At 55.3% G+C, this 15,119-nt stretch overlaps 1 protein-coding gene across 1 annotated transcript in view; it reads left to right on the forward strand.

The window, feature by feature from the left end:
- Window positions 1–15,119, forward strand: part of ATRNL1 (attractin like 1) — a 656,009-nt gene that overhangs the window by 278,196 nt on the left and 362,694 nt on the right. Inside the window, exon 19 of the mRNA XM_083149894.1 lies at window positions 12,170–12,388. Within this exon, the coding sequence (XP_083006020.1) occupies window positions 12,170–12,388 (219 nt within the window). The remainder of the gene's footprint in view (window positions 1–12,169; window positions 12,389–15,119) is intronic.

The raw sequence follows: 15,119 nt of genomic DNA on the forward strand, positions 1-15,119 counted from the left end.
CTCTATGACGAAACGCGTTTGGGGCGTGCCTGTGTGACGTCATCCGTGCTCCGTGTCCCGGTGATCGGCGTTTCCTGACCCAGCGTGGAGAAGGTACCGGCGCGCTTGTAGTCTGTGGAAGGCTGCAAGTGCTGAGTGGTGTGCTGTAATCCCGCAGGAGGAGGCGTGCTGTTATCCGTGGACGGGTAGATATTAAAAACCTTGTGGTATTTGAGCCCACAGCGGAGGAATTATATGGTACGGGTACCATCCTCTGACTGTTTTTAATTCTGCTGTTTTGTCTATAAACTTTTACATTAAAAATACTACGCTATGAGGCGCCCCCATTGTCCTTCCTTCTCTACAGATTTCTAATACCCGCTGGACACGGGTCTTATACTTTGGGGAGCGATGGTTCATGTTTAAAGGGACCTAAGCAAGGAGACCCAGAAGTGGTGTGTCTCGAGTTTGAAACTTTTAACTAAGGAGGACTGTTTTTGCTGGACTGCTAACTTTCACTCCAACACGGTTTGAGCGCAGCTGTCAAAAAACCTTTGTCTTGCTTATATATATATATATATATATATATATATATATATATATATATATATATATATATATATATATATATACACGATGCTCCACAGCACATACAGGGAGGCGTTCTGGAGAGAGAACTCTGGATGTGTTCTGCTCTGCAAACTGCGCAGGAGAATACAGCCTGGTAATAAGCGCGCCACCATCATTTCCTCTGGATGTTTTTTGCGAGCTGCACAGGGGAATACAGCCTGGTAATAAGCGCGCCACCATCATTTCCTCTGGATGTGTTCTGCTCTGCGAGCTGCACAGGGGAATACAGCCTGGTAATAAGCGTGCCGCCATCATTTCCTCTGGATGTGTTCTGCGAGCTGTGCAGGGGAATACAGCCTGGTAATAAGCGCACCGCCATCATTTCCTCTGGATGTGTTCTGCTCTGTGAGCTGTGCAGGGGAATACAGCCTGGTAATAAGCGCACCGCCATCATTTCCTCTGGATGCGTTCTGCTTTGCGAGCTGTGCAGGGGAATACAGCCTGGTAATAAGCGGACCGCCATCATTTCCTCTGGATGCGATCTGCTCTGTGAACTGCACAGTGGAATACAGCCTGGTAATAAGCGTGCCGCCATCATTTCCTCTGAATGTGTTCTGCTCTGCGAGCTGTCCAGGGGAATACAGCCTGGTAATAAGCGTGCCGCCATCATTTCCTCTGGATGTGTTCTGCGAGCTGTGCAGGGGAATACAGCCTGGTAATAAGCGTGCCGCCATCATTTCCTCTGGATGTGTTCTGCTCTGTGAGCTGTGCAGGGGAATACAGCCTGGTAATAAGCGGACCGCCATCATTTCCTCTGGATGCGTTCTGCTCTGCGAGCTGTGAAGGGGAATACAGCCTGGTAATAAGCGCACCGCCATCATTTCCTCTGGATGCGTTCTGCACTGCGAACTGTGAAGGGGAATACAGCCTGGTAATAAGCGCACCGCCATCATTTCCTCTGGATGTGTTCTGCTCTGTGAGCTGTGCAGGGGAATACAGCCTGGTAATAAGCGCACCGCCATCATTTCCTCTGGATGCGTTCTGCTCTGCGAGCTGTGAAGGGGAATACAGCCTGGTAATAAGCGCACCGCCATCATTTCCTCTGGATGCGTTCTGCTCTGCGAGCTGCACAGGGGAATACAGCCTGGTAATAAGCGTGCCGCCATCATTTCCTCTGGATGTGTTCTGCGAGCTGTGCAGGGGAATACAGCCTGGTAATAAGCGCACCGCCATCATTTCCTCTGGATGTGTTCTGCTCTGTGAGCTGTGCAGGGGAATACAGCCTGGTAATAAGCGGACCGCCATCATTTCCTCTGGATGCGTTCTGCTCTGCGAGCTGTGAAGGGGAATACAGCCTGGTAATAAGCGCACCGCCATCATTTCCTCTGGATGCGTTCTGCACTGCGAACTGTGAAGGGGAATACAGCCTGGTAATAAGCGCACCGCCATCATTTCCTCTGGATGTGTTCTGCTCTGTGAGCTGTGCAGGGGAATACAGCCTGGTAATAAGCGCACCGCCATCATTTCCTCTGGATGCGTTCTGCTCTGCGAGCTGTGAAGGGGAATACAGCCTGGTAATAAGCGCACCGCCATCATTTCCTCTGGATGTGTTCTTCTCTGTGAGCTGTGCAGGGGAATACAGCCTGGTAATAAGCGCACCGCCATCATTTCCTCTGGATGTGTTCTGCTCTGTGAGCTGTGCAGGGGAATACAGCCTGGTAATAAGCGCACCGCCATCATTTCCTCTGGATGCGTTCTGCTCTGCGAGCTGTGAAGGGGAATACAGCCTGGTAATAAGCGCACCGCCATCATTTCCTCTGGATGCGTTCTGCTCTGCGAGCTGTGCAGGGGAATACAGCCTGGTAATAAGCGGACCGCCATCATTTCCTCTGGATGCGTTCTGCGAGCTGTGCAGTGGAATACAGCCTGGTAATAAGCGCACCGCCATCATTTCCTCTGGATGCGTTCTGCTCTGTGAGCTGTGCAGGGGAATACAGCCTGGTAATAAGAGCGGACCGCCATCATTTCCTCTGGATGCGTTCTGCGAGCTGTGCAGTGGAATACAGCCTGGTAATAAGCGCACCGCCATCATTTCCTCTGGATGCGTTCTGCTCTGTGAGCTGTGCAGTGGAATACAGCCTGGTAATAAGAGCACCGCCATCATTTCCTCTGGATGCGTTCTGCGAGCTGTGCAGTGGAATACAGCCTGGTAATAAGAGCGCCGCCATCATTTCCTCTGGATGCGTTCTGCTCTGTGAGCTGTGCAGTGGAATACAGCCTGGTAATAAGCGTGCCGCCATCATTTCCTCTGGATGCGTTCTGCTCTGCGAGCTGTGCAGTGGAATACAGCCTGGTAATAAGAGCGCGGCCATAATTTCCTCTGGATGCGTTCTGCGAGCTGTGCAGTGGAATACAGCCTGGTAATAAGCGCACCGTCATCATTTCTGTGTGAAAATCCCGTGGGAATAAAACTTTGGGATTTTTTCTCTGTTTGTGTTATATTTCCCTGCGGACAGGAAAAAGTAAAGTTAATTAGCAGAATGTTTTCTTTGCGATGTAAATTCTAGGTCATTAAAAATAAGTTTTCTCCCAGGACATTCCTCAAGCCGAGAAGAAAGTCATTTTACTTTCTAATACCTGAAATAATTATTTACATTAATGCGCAGTAAGTCTCCGGGCGGCGGCGTTAATGCGCAGTGCGCTTGTACGTTATATATGGGAGCTAGAACTCACGGGACCCGTTTTAGTCCAATAGACCTAATTCTGATCACTGGATTCTTATAGCAATTGAAGAATGTCCTCCAAATGGTATACGCTTGTTAGGACGACATAAATTGGGTCGACCACCGAATGTTGACTGGCTTTAAGTTGACAGTTGAAAATGGTACATACCTAAGGTCGGCAGGGTCAAGGGTCTACACAAGATTTATGTCGATACAAAAGACCATAAAGAAAACCAGTTCACTCAGATGCTCTCTACATCCACAAACAAAACGCCAGTTACTATAAAACGTCATCTTTGTTCACAATATTGTCTGATGCTGTATTCAGAAGAGAAATAAGCCGGCGATACTTATACATTTGTTTCTACGGAGGGCTCTCTCACAGATTACTAGATACATTGGTATCAGATGCTTGCCACTGTTAATAAAGATTGTGTGTGACAGCATACAGTATATTGGAATATAACTCTCTGAAAAAATCTTATGCTGTGTACACACCGTACAATTTGACATCCGATTTTGACTATGTAGTCAAAATCGAATCGGTATTGCATTTACTTTGAATGGAGATAGAACATGTTTTTAATGGCGATGTTTTCGATGGCGATGCGCGCTCCCGTTCACCTGAAATCGAATAGCCAAATAGACAGATTGTATGTAATATAGTACATGAGTTAGCAAAGATTGTATAGCACTGGAACCTTATGATGTGTACACACGGTGAGATTCCTGTGCTATTCGACTGTGGATCTTTTAACATGTGTCAATGAGTAATGAGTGCACTTGTGCACCCGAGGACCGACTTTGAGACTCCTCTGCTAAGAGATCCAAGTCCTTTATGGATAAAACATATCTTTAACAGTGTTCTCCCCATGCTTTCATTTTCGGGTGGTCAGCCCGCCAAGAGCCGCCCTGGCACTTGCAGACTCAGGATCCCCTGACACCCGGCACTCTAAGGTAATTAAGGATAAATATCTACATCATGTATTTGTTGTCGATCTGCGCTCGGCACCTGTCTTCTGAGCGGCAGCATCTGCATCAGCCCGACGGCTGTGTCCACTTGCGCTCCTCGTCCTGCTGGTGGGCAGTCCCAGTACCCGTGTGCTGCACCCTGAGCGACAGCGCGCCCTCTGTGTGTCTGTCAGCGCACCCTGTGAAGAGTGTGTGTCCCACGCTGTGCAGCCCCGGTGAGACAGGACAGCATCTTTAGTAACAGCGCGTCCTGAGCCCCACTGTCTACCCCACCGGGGGGGGGGAGCTGTCAGACACCGCCGGAGAGCTCCCCTGAGCTACAGTAGCTGGCCCCAATGTCATCACAGACAGACCTCCGTACTGCCAATCCAGCTACAGGAGACCATAAGTCCCTGCCCCATACACTGTGTATGCCTGCCTGCTATATACTACTATATTGCATACCTACAAGTTAACCCTCGTCTAACAACACCGCAAGCACCGCTACATATTGTGCCAACACGCGGTTATTTCAAAACGCATGCTGGCTCAGTCACGAGCCAATGGGAGCTTGCGGTCCTGCAGCTAATCAGGAGCGGCAGTGGTGGCTACAGCTCAATGTCTGTATTTTTATTATGTGTTTTTTAATAGCAAAGACCCCTCCCCCCCCCCCTCCCCCACCCAGCTACTTCTTGCTTTTTCTGGGGAGAACACTTTATTATTTATTTAGACTGAAATAATGGCTGTTCCCAGCTCAGGTGAAGTCCGTGATGATGGAAGTTTGTTACCCGGTTATTGTGGTAATATATGGGGTGGCGGTACACAGCGGCATGTGGTGCTCTGATCTGATTGGTAACTATTCACACGCATGCGCAGTATAGGGAGCCCCTCCTCGTGCCCCGTCCACAGCCACTGTAGTGACACACGCCTCGCTTAGATCTTGTGTCTGCACATTAGTAAATAGGCCCCACGTTACCTCCAGTTTACCAGCTTAGAATTTTGGCCGTACTGTGTATCTGATCTCTCCTGTATTCTGCTGGGGTCCCCTGAAGGATATGGACGCGACATGGCACATGGTGTGTGATGGGGAAGATCAGAGTGTGACCTTGGCGGCTGGTGAAGGTCGGAGATGGTGGCTGGGCTGTCTGTCCCTGGCATTGTGCAGCCGGTGATATTACATTGATGGCTGCATTGATTGGAGACAGATGGGGAATGGGTATAGGAGAGGCTGCTGGCAGGTGCGGGCCGACATGTGGCCACGGGCTAATAAATCCCATTCTAAGCAAATGTACCGAGTGTGGAATGTTATAGAGGTAGCTGGGGCGGGAGGTGGTGGCCCTGTGCCCGGGACCTTGGACAGCACCACGCCCCCAGTGTCTGATCTCCTCCCCCTACATTATAATTACAGGACAAGGCTGTCATTATCCTGGGCAGTGGCTCACAGTTCTCTCCCCATAGCTTTATATCGTTATGAAGTACAGATAATGGACGAGACGCTGTTACTTCAGTGCCCAGAGAAGAGGCAATCTCCGCACGAGAGACGAGCCCCGGTCTCCACAAGAGAGACAAGTGATCTGACGCAGCCGCCCCGGTCTCTGCAAAAGAGATGAGTGATCTGACGCAGCCGCCCCGGTCTCCGCAAAAGAGATGAGTGATCTGACGCAGCCGCCCCCGGTCTCCGCAAGAGAGACAAGTGATCTGACGCAGCCGCCCCGGTCTCCGCAAGACAGACAAGTGATCTGACGCAGCCGCCACGGTCTCCACAAGAGAGACGAATGATCTGACGCAGCCGCCCCGGTCTCCGCAAGAGAGACAAGTGATCTGACGCAGCCGCCCCGGTCTCCGCAAGAGAGACCAGTGATCTGACACAGCCGCCACGGTCTCCACAAGAGAGACTAGTGATCTGATGCAGCCGCCCCGGTCTCCGCAAGAGAGACAAGTGATCTGACACAGCCGCCACGGTCTCCACAAGAGAGACGAGTGATCTGATGCAGCCGCCCCGTTCTCCGCAAGAGAGACAAGTGATCCGACACAGCCGCCCCGTTCTCCGCGAGAGAGATGAGTGAACTGACGCAGCCGCCCCAGCCTCCGCAAGAGAGATGAGTGATCTGACGCAGCCGCCCCGGTCTCTGCAAGAGAGACCAGTGATCTGACACAGCCGCCACGGTCTCCACAAGAGAGACGAGTGATCTGACGCAGCCGCCCCGGTCTCCATAAGAGAGATGAGTGATCTGACGCAGCCGCCCCGGTCTCCGCAAGAGAGATGAGTGATCTGACGCAGCCACCCCGGTCTCCACAAGAGAGACCAGTGATCTGACACAGCCGCCACGGTCTCCACAAGAGAGACAAGTGATCTGACGCAGCCGCCCCGGTCTCCGCTCTTCAGCATTGAGATTTACTGCTTTTATGGACGCTCATTGTGTATGCTGTAAAATGAAAGGCATCAGGCCTGGCGGACCTCACTGTCCTGCGCCATTGTCATATGCAAGCAGCAGCGCTCTGAGTCCAGGGCTGATATCAGTAATAGCGGGTACTCACGGTGAGATATACACTATTTTTCTATTCAATTTTGCTTATAGATTATAGCAAACTCGAATAGAAAATTGAATGGTTTTTCTACATTCGATGCAGATACGATCCCAATGCACTCTCCCATGTAGTGTAAATCAAATAGAAAAATAGTATTATCAGGCAAGTCTATATAGTACAGATCTGTACTATAAAGTCAAATCCAATGCATTTTGTGTATCATTCGAATCAATTCCAATTGAATCGCAAGCAAAATTGCACCGAGTACCCACTATAATACTGTGACTATGTACACCATAGGTGGGGCCCCCCCTGTGATGTCACTCTGACCTTGTCCTGTTGTCACTACAGAGACAGCGACCAGACTGGGTCCATGCCGGAACTCGGGAATGTACAGACAGGGACCAGAGTGGGTCAGTGCCAGGCTCAGGAATGTACAGACAGGGACCAGAGTGGGTCACTGCCAGGCTCAGGAATGTACAGACAGGGACCAGAGTGGGTCAGTGCCAGGCTCAGGAATGTACAGACAGGGACCAGAGTGGGTCAGTGCCAGGCTCAGGAATGTACAGACAGGGACCAGAGTGGGTCAGTTCCAGGCTCGGGAATCTACAGACAAGGACCAGAGTGGGTCAGTGCCAGGCTCGGGAATGTACAGACAGGGACCAGAGTGGGTCAGTTCCAGGCTCGGGAATCTACAGACAAGGACCAGAGTGGGTCAGTGCCAGGCTCGGGAATGTACAGACAGGGACCAGAGTGGGTTGGTGCCAGGCTCGGGAATGTACAGACAGGGACCAGAGTGGGTCAGTGCCAGGCTCGGGAATGTACAGACAGGGACCAGAGTGGGTCAGTTCCAGGCTCGGGAATCTACAGACAGGGACCAGAGTGGGTCAGTGCCGGAACTCGGGAATGTACAGACAGGGACCAGAGTGGGTCAGTGCCATGCTCGGGAATCTACAGACAAGGACCATAGTGGGTCAGTGCCAGGCTCGGGAATGTACAGACAGGGACCAGAGTGGGTCAGTGCCAGGCTCGGGAATCTACAGACAAGGACCAGAGTGGGTCAGTTCCAGGCTCGGGAATCTACAGACAGGGACCAGAGTGGGTCAGTGCCGGAACTCGGGAATGTACAGCCAGGGACCAGAGTGGGTCAGTGCCAGGCTCGGTCATGTACAGACAGGGACCAGAGTGGGTCAGTGCCGGAGCTTGGGAATGTACAGACAGGGACCAGAGTGGGTCAGTGCCAGGCTCGGGAATGTACAGACAAGGACCAGAGTGGGTCAGTGCCAGGCTCAGGAATATACTGAAAGGGACCAGAGTGGGTCAGTGCCAGGCTCGGGAATGTACAGACTGCGACCAGAGTGGGTCAGTGCCAGGCTCGGGAATGTACAGACAGGGACCAGAGTGGGTCAGTGCCAGGCTCAGGAATATACAGACAAGGACCAGAGTGGGTCAGTGCCAGGCTCGGGAATGTACAGACAAGGACCAGAGTGGGTCAGTGCCGGACTCAGGAATGTACAGACAGGGACCAGAGTGGGTCAGTGCCAGGCTCAGGAATGTACAGACAGGGACCAGAGTGGGTCAGTGCCAGGCTCGGGAATGCCCGCTCTCTCCGGACGCTTCATATGCCTATCCAAATCTACAGTACTTGAGTCACAGATCCGCAGGACATACCAGTGGATAGTGGTAATTTGTTTGTGTGTGTGTTTTGGGGGGGGGGAGTAGGCTTGAGGGGAGGGGGGGGGTGAGTACAGTGACTCGCAGACTGAGCACCGACACGTGTTCCTGTGTGACATTTATAAATGTTGAGAAGCCGCTGTCAGTTTATCTCTCTCCCGTCGCTGGCATCTCTGCGGACCTGTCCTATGACCGGTCATTGCTGTTGGCATTTCTGCCTCATTTCTACAATTCTGCAGGCAATAAATAGTTGATGTAGACAATCTCCATCCTCACGTGTCACCACAGGGACTGCAGGCATGCACACTACAGACGGATCTGATTGGTGCAAATTATACGCTGATATATGCCTCATATAGGGCCAGATGTAGCAAGCTTCAAAAAGTTATAAAAAGGAGAGTGATAAAAAAACCAGCCATCAGCTCCTAACTGATTGGATGGTTGTAATCACTCTGCATTTTATCACTTTTTGAAGCTTGATACATCTGGCTCATAGTCCATCTTATGCGATGTGTTCCTGGCCGTGTGACGGCTCTTCCTGGTACATGTGGCGCGTCCTGGCCGTATGCCGGCTTTCCCTGGTACATGTGGCACGTCCTGACCGTATGCCGGCTTTCCCTGGTACATGTAGCATGTCCTGACCGCGTGCCGGCTCTTCCTGGTACACGTGGCACTTCCTGACCGCGTGCCGGCTCTTCCTGGTACATGTGGCATGTCCTGACCGCGTGCTGGCTCTCCCTGGTACATGTGGCACGTCCTGACCGCGTGCCGGCTCTCCCTGGTACATGTGGCACATCCTGACCGCGTGCCAACTTTCCTTGGTACATGTGGCACGTCCTGACCGCGTGCCGACTTTCCTTGCTACATGTGGTGCGTCCTGGCCGTATGCTGGCTTTCCCTGGTACATGTGGCACGCCCTGACCGCGTGCCGACTTTCCTTGGTACATGCGGCACGTCCTGACCGCGTGCCGGCTTTCCCCGGTACATGTGTCGCGTCCTGGCCGTATGCCGGCTTTCCCTAGTACATGTGGCGCGTCCTGGCCATATGCCGGCTTTCCCTGGTACATGTGGCACATCCTGACCGTATGCCGGCTTTCCCTGGTACATGTGGCACGTCCTGACCGTATGCCGTCTTTCCCTGGTACATGTGGCACATCCTGACCGTATGCCGGCTTTCCCTGGTACATGTGGCACGTCCTGACCGCGTGCCGGCTTTCCCTGGTACATGTGGCGCGTCCTGGCCGTGTGCCGGCTTTCCCTGTTACATGTGGCGCGTCCTGGCCGTGTTCCGGCTTTCCCTGGTACATGTGGCACATCCTGACCGTGTGCTGGCTTTCCCTGGTACATGTGGCACGTCCTGACCGTATGCCGGCTTTCCCTGGTACATGTGGCACGTCCTGACCGCGTGCCGGCTTTCCCCGGTACATGTGGCGCGTCCTGGCCGTATGCCGGCAGTCCCTGGTACATGTGGTGCGTCCTGGCCATATGCCGGCTTTCCCTGGTACATGTGGCGCGTCCTGGCCGTATGCCGGCTTTCCCTGGTACATGTGGCACGTCCTGACCGCGTTCCGGCTTTCCCCGGTACATGTGGCGCATCCTGGCCGTATGCCGGCAGTCCCTGGTACATGTGTCGCGTCCTGGCCGTGTGCCGGCTTTCCCTGGTACATGTGGCTCGTCCTGGCCGTGTGCCGGCTTTCCCTGGTACATGTGGCACGTCCTGACCGCGTTCCGGCTTTCCCTGGTACATGTGGCGCGTCCTGGCCGTGTGCCGGCTTTCCCTGGTACATGTGGCTCGTCCTGGCCGTGTGCCGGCTTTCCCTGGTACATGTGGCACATCCTGACCGTGTGCCGGCTTTCCCTGGTACATGTGGCACGTCCTGACCGTATGCAGGCTTTCCCTGGTACATGTGGCACGTCCTGGCTGTATGCCGGCTTTCCCTGGTACATGTGGCACGTCCTGACCGTATGCCGACTCTCCCTGGTACATGTGGCGCGTCCTGACTGCGTGCCGACTCTCCCTGGTACATGTGGCACGTCCTGACCGTATGCCGACTCTCCCTGGTACATGTGGCGCGTCCTGACTGCGTGCTGGCTCTCCCTGGTACATGCGGCACATCCTGACCGCGTGCTGTCTCTCCCTGGTACATGTGGCACGTCCTGACCGCGTGCTGTCTCTCCCTGGTACATGTGGCACATCCTGACTGCGTGCCGACTCTCCCTGGTACATGTGGCACGTCCTGACCGTGTGCTGGCTCTCCCTGGTACATGCGGCACATCCTGACCGTGTGCCGGCTCTCCCTGGTACATGCGGCGCGTGCTGGCTCTCCCTGGTACATGCGGCACATCCTGACCGTGTGCTGGCTCTCCCTGGTACATGCGGCACATCCTGACCGTGTGCTGGCTCTCCCTGGTACATGCGGCACATCCTGACCGCGTGCTGTCTCTCCCTGGTACATGCGGCACATCCTGACCGTGTGCCGGCTCTACCTGGTACATGTGGCGCGTCCTGACCGTATGCCGGCTTTCCCTGGTACATGTGGCACGTCCTGATCGCGTGCCGACTCTCCCTGGTACATGTGGCATGTCCTGACCGTGTGCTGTCTCTCCCTGGTACATGTGGCACATCCTGACCGCGTGCTGTCTCTCCCTGGTACATGTGGCATGTCCTGATCGCGTGCCGACTCTCCCTGGTACATGTGGCATGTCCTGATCGCGTGCCGACTCTCCCTGGTACATGTGGCATGTCCTGACCGTGTGCTGTCTCTCCCTGGTACATGTGGCACATCCTGACCGCGTGCTGTCTCTCCCTGGTACATGTGGCACGTCCTGACCGCGTGCTGTCTCTCCCTGGTACATGCGGCAAATCCTGACCGTGTGCCGGCTCTCCCTGGTACATGCGGCACATCCTGACCGTGTGCCGGCTCTCCCTGGTACATGCGGCACATCCTGACCGTGTGCCGGCTCTCCCTGGTACATGCGGCACGTCCTGACCGTGTGCCGGCTCTCCCTGGTACATGCGGCACATCCTGACCGTGTGCCGGCTCTCCCTGGTACATGCGGCGCGTGCTGGCTCTCCCTGGTACATGCGGCACATCCTGACCGTGTGCCGGCTCTCCCTGGTACATGCGGCACATCCTGACCGTGTGCCGGCTCTCCCTGGTACATGCGGCACATCCTGACCGTGTGCCGGCTCTCCCTGGTACATGCGGCGCGTGCTGTCTCTCCCTGGTACATGTGGCACGTCCTGACTGCGTGCCGACTCTCCCTGGTACATGTGGCACGTCCTGACCGCGTGCTGGCTCTCCCTGGTACATGCGGCACATCCTGACTGCGTGCCGACTCTCCCTGGTACATGTGGCACGTCCTGACCGCGTGCTGGCTCTCCCTGGTACATGCGGCACATCCTGACCGTGTGCCGGCTCTCCCTGGTACATGCGGCGCGTTCTGGCTCTCCCTGGCACATGCGGCACATCCTGATCGTGTGTATGTGGACATAGGTTGACATGTCCCCTCGCCATGGTGCCGGCACTATTATATTATCCTTCTATGCCCACTGGGATGAAAAAATCATAATGAAAATTATGTCAACCTTTCTCAATGTCGACCTCTTGCCTGTAGACCTTTTGATTGTGTCGACCTTCTGACCATGTTGTCTAATGTTTTTCGACCATATTGACTGTCGACCTAATGGCCGAATACTGCGACGTTCTGCTGCGCTAATTGTAACCTCTCCTTTCCTACAGCCCAGAACTGCTCCGGCTTCCGTACCTGCGCCCAGTGCCTGGAGCACCCGGGATGTGGCTGGTGCAACGACCCCAGTAACACCGGGAAGGGGCATTGTGTGGAGGGCTCGTCCCGAGGACCCATGAAGCTGCTGGGCAAGCACACGACCGAGATGGTGCTGGATACGGGCCTGTGCCCCAGAGACAAGAGCTACGAGTGGTCATTTATACACTGCCCAGGTGAGGCCATTGGTATTATACCCGGTTACCCATCTCACTGAGCCGTGTGCACTTGCCCCGTGCCCTGCACCCCCTCCCTGCTCCCTTCATCTCCTCCCCGCGCCCTTCACCTCCTACCCCGCGCCCTTCTCCACCTCCCCGCGCCCTGCACCCCCTCCCCGCGCCCTGCACCCCCTCCCCACGCCCTGCACCCCCTCCCCGCACATGCCAGTGATATCAGTGTCTGCCCAGGTGAGGCCACCGTCATCATGGCTGGTATTATACCCGGTTACACATCTCTCTGAGCCATGTGTACGTGCCCCGCGCCCTGCACCCCCTCCCCGCGCCCTGCACCCGCTCCCCGTGCCCTGCACCCCCTCCCCGCACACAGTGGTGATATCAGTGTCTGCCCAGGTGAGGCCACCGTCATGATGGCTGGTATTATATCCGGTTACCCGTCTCACTGAGCCATGTGTATGTGCGCCGCGCCCTGCAACCCCTCCCCGCATCCTGCACCCCCTCTCCGCACACAGTGGTGATATCAGTGTCTGCCCAGGTGAGGCCACCGTCATGATTGCTGGTAATATACCCGGTTACCCATCTCACTGAGCCGTGTGCACTTGCCCCGTGCCCTGCACCCCCTCCCTGCTCCCTTCATCTCCTCCCCGCGCCCTTCACCTCCTACCCCGCGCCCTTCTCCCCCTCCCCGCGCCCTGCACCCCCTCCCCGCGCCCTGCACCCCCTCCCCACGCCCTGCACCCCCTCCCCGCACACAGTGGTGATATCAGTGTCTGCCCAGGTGAGGCCACCGTCATGATGGCTGGTATTATATCCGGTTACCCGTCTCACTGAGCCATGTGTATGTGCGCCGCGCCCTGCACCCCCTCCCCGCATCCTGCACCCCCTCTCCGCACACAGTGGTGATATCAGTGTCTGCCCAGGTGAGGCCACCGTCATGATTGCTGGTAATATACCCGGTTACCCATCTCACTGAGCCGTGTGCACTTGCCCCGTGCCCTGCACCCCCTCCCTGCTCCCTTCATCTCCTCCCCGCGCCCTTCACCTCCTACCCCGCGCCCTGCACCCCCTCCCCGCGCCCTGCACCCCCTCCCCACGCCCTGCACCCCCTCCCCGCACATGCCAGTGATATCAGTGTCTGCCCAGGTGAGGCCACCGTCATCATGGCTGGTATTATACCCAGTTACACATCTCACTGAGCCATGTGTACGTGCCCCGCGCCCTGCACCCCCTCCCCGCGCCCTGCACCCGCTCCCCGTGCCCTGCACCCCCTCCCCGCACACAGTGGTGATATCAGTGTCTGCCCAGGTGAGGCCACCGTCATGATGGCTGGTATTATATCCGGTTACCCGTCTCACTGAGCCATGTGTATGTGCGCTGTGCCCTGCACCCCCTCCCCGCGTCCTGCACCACCTCTCCGCACACAGTGGTGATATCAGTGTCTGCCCAGGTGAGGCCACCGTCATGATTGCTGGTAATATACCCGGTTACCCATCTCACAGAGCCGTGTGTACGTGCCACACGCCCTGCACCCCCTCCCCGCGCCCTGCACCCCTTCCCCGCACCCTTCACCTCCTACCCTGCGCCCTGCACCCCCTCCCCGCACACAGCGGTGATATCAGTGTCTGCCCAGGTGAGGCCACCATCATGATTGCTGGTATTATACCCTGTTACCCATCTCACTGAGCCATGTGTACGTGCCCCGCGCCCTGCACCCCCTCCCCGCACCCTGCACCCCCTCCCCGCGCCCTGCACCCCCTCCCCGCACATGGCAGTGATATCAGTGTCTGCCCAGGTGAGGCCACCGTCATGATTGCTGGTATTATACCCTGTTACCCATCTCACTGAGCCGTGTGTACGTGCCCCGCGCCCTGCACCCCCTCCCCGCGCCCTGCACCCCCTCCCCGCGCCCTGCACCCCCTCCCCGCACACGGGGCTGACATCGGTGGCTGCTCACGTGATGGCTGCTTTCATGTAGCACTAATGAGAACATTATCCCCACAACAGGGATTATCCAACACAACACAAAGTGATAACGCTAATGCCATGTGACATTGGGGACAGAACATGCCAATCTGTACTATGACCACGTTAGAATGTGATGCGTGTGCTTTTCTCTGCACATATGGAGGGCGGCTCCGGAACGTGTCACATTGATGTAAATGCATTGGAGCAGTAACTGAGCCCCCTGGCAGATCCATCGTCTCTGCGCTGCGCAGCCTGTCTATAAGAGCCGCGCTCCGTCCTCTGTATCTATTCCTGGGCTCTGCCTATATATATGTCCTCTGTATCCTCCTCCCACCTTAAGGAGAATTAATGACGGCTAATCTCCTCACCCCCCTCTCTTCCCTATGGGCACCATGATACTTATGCCTGTACACGGACTGACGTAACCACAGAACGGCCAATTCTACCCAGCGTGCGCCAGCTTATCATGTATTATCAGTGCATTTAGCAGGTGATTAGGGGGCTGATTCAAATCGGATCGCAGACCAGCGACGAGTTAAACCTCCGCCCGCTCTCTCCTGAGCGAAAATGTGCAAATCCCGGCCCAACGGACGCACCATCTAATGATGGTTACACTGGGCACCAGTCATCGCAGCTGCCGCGTAGCCAGGGTCATACTCAGTGCTGTGCTGAATACATTGCCGCGAGCCCCTGGCGGTTAGATATAAGCGCAAATGTGGTGCCAGGCGCACATAATCTTGTGTAACGGAACATTGTAATACATTGC

Source organism: Crinia signifera, chromosome 6, assembly GCF_055691185.1.
Source record: "Crinia signifera chromosome 6, ASM5569118v1, whole genome shotgun sequence".
Taxonomy (NCBI): domain Eukaryota; kingdom Metazoa; phylum Chordata; class Amphibia; order Anura; family Myobatrachidae; genus Crinia; species Crinia signifera.